The 2,121-nt window shown below is 49.4% G+C and overlaps 1 protein-coding gene across 1 annotated transcript in view; it reads left to right on the top strand.

Annotated features, from left to right (window-relative positions):
* Tmem229a (transmembrane protein 229A) overlaps positions 1-1,024 on the top strand; it is a 5,249-nt gene extending 4,225 nt beyond the window's left edge. The window contains exon 2 of the mRNA XM_004643325.1: positions 3-1,024. Within this exon, the coding sequence (XP_004643382.1) occupies positions 3-1,024 (1,022 nt within the window). The remainder of the gene's footprint in view (positions 1-2) is intronic.
* The last annotated feature ends 1,097 nt before the right edge of the window (positions 1,025-2,121 follow it).

Below are 2,121 nucleotides of genomic sequence, written 5' to 3'. Positions count from 1 at the left end.
AGCGCGCTGCCCCGAGCCGCCGTCCGCCGCTGAAGCGCCGGGCGCGGGCACCGCGCTGCCCGCCTGGATGCGCCTGTACTTCTACGGGATGCACGGGATCACCCTGGACGTGCTGGTGTCCTCGGCGCGGCTCTTCGCGCGCAGCCCAGACCTGCGGATGCTCGGCTTCTCCTCGCCCTACCGCTGCCTCTTGCACTCGCTCACGCACTTCGCCCTGGAGAAGCTCTACCTGCAGCGGCCGCGCTGCCCCAGCGCCTTCGTCTTCAACTTCCTCCTCTACCCCTCGGCCCACGTGGGGCTGCAGACCCTGGCTGGGCAGGCGCTGCTGGTGAGCGTGGGCGGCGGGCCGGGGGGCGCGGCGGCCCCGGGGGCTCTGGACCTGGCGTTGCAGTACGTGGTGGCGCTTTACCACGGCCAAGTGTTCCTGAAGCGCTTCCTGCGCCTGCGGTACCACGGGCAGCGGCGGCTGCAGCCACTGCACTGGGGCGCGCTGCCCGCCGCTCCTCCTGGGGCCGGGGTCCCCGCGACAGCTGGAGGCCGGCGGCGACGACCCTGGGGTCCCAGGGGTGCCGGAGGAGTCCCTAGCCAGGGACTCCCCGACCTGCTACGCTTTCTTTTCTTCGGAATGCACGGCTTTCTGGATGAAATCTTCTTTACCTTCTTTTTTAATGTGCTGGGCCAGGGGGACGGGACATCCAGCGGTCACACGTCGCTTTGGTCCTTCTTAATGTATGGCAGCTGCAGTTTTGTGGTGGAAAAGCTGTACTTCCACCTCCACTACAGCCGCGGCTGGGGCACCTGGAAACGGGTGCCCATCTACGTGCTCTTCATCTATGCTTGGGAGCTCTCCTGGGGCCTGGGACTTCGCACGTGCGGCGCTTGTTCCTGGGATTATTCTCACTATCCGCTCAATTTCATGGGCCTCATCACACTGTTGTACTTACCTGGGTGGATATTCCTCAGCGTGTACCAGGACCTACTTTCCAACGTGTTGTGGCGGGTGCAGTATGTACCAGCTAACTAAGACCGGCAAGATGAAAGAAGGAAAGAGAGAAAGAAAGAAAAAAAAAAGAAAGAAAGAAAACAAAGTCACTGGAATTTTACAAATGAATGCAATTTATTTTTTCACATTTTAGTCTTTTAATTTTTATACACTTTACTAAACTCTTCCAATCTGTTTTCTTTGACATTTTAATTTTTCTGAGTACTTGGGAATACTTTGAAATACTGTACTACTCGAAAATCATTGAAAGTACTAATTTATCAATATTTTAAAACCTTTATGGGCCCAAACAGCGAAGCCATTGTACCTTAATATCAAAAAGCTGTAGCATTCACATGCTTGGAGATAGATGGATGATAGCTGGTTTTTTTCTTTTTTAGTATAGAAGTTCTTCAAATCAGAGATCAGTGATTTCTACAAGATTTAGAGCCATTTTCTTACTTTTATTTTATTTTTAACCTGATTTTATGTTAATTTGTTGCTATATTTACCAATGACAGCTGAAACTCCTATATCTTGTACTTCTAAAACTGCAGTTCATAGCTCTTAAAGTGCCTCTGTCTAGCACACATGCAAAAAGAAACTGACAAGTGTGAAAAAAAAAAAAACCCTACAAACAGATTTTGAAATGAAAAATCTTTTTCTAACAACTCAACCAGGTGACACTGTGCTCAGATATTTGATCACTGACCTGGCAATGATTGCTGTGCAATCATTGGGTTAGCCTTAAACACCAAGCGTGTTGGTCAGATCCTGTGTTATCCGTAGCTGTAAATTTTGGTTACTGTGCAATACTGTAGAAGTTTACCCTACAGGTCCCAGGGCAAAGTGAAGCCAGAGCACCTTCCGTAGTATTCTGATGCTAAGGTACATTTGCTACCTGGAGATTCAAGAAAGAGAAACACAGCGCCTTGGAATAAACAACCTGAATGGTAACACTAATTACCTGAGGCCTAATTGTTTTCTATGATTACAGATATGTCTTTTCAGCATATTTCTGCCATGATTCATTTGTGCACACTTTTTTTTCCCCCTTCTGGACCCAGAGTTCTTGGACCAGGCCTGCTGAGGTAGTGCGCTTTGTAAATCAATGATAGCTTTTTGGTGACTTTTGAATA

The sequence above is a fragment of the Octodon degus genome, unplaced genomic scaffold, assembly GCF_000260255.1.
Source record: "Octodon degus isolate 3935 unplaced genomic scaffold, OctDeg1.0 scaffold00170, whole genome shotgun sequence".
Taxonomy (NCBI): domain Eukaryota; kingdom Metazoa; phylum Chordata; class Mammalia; order Rodentia; family Octodontidae; genus Octodon; species Octodon degus.
Note: the sequence above shows the minus strand (reverse complement) of the source record. Positions and strands in the feature narration are given on the sequence as shown.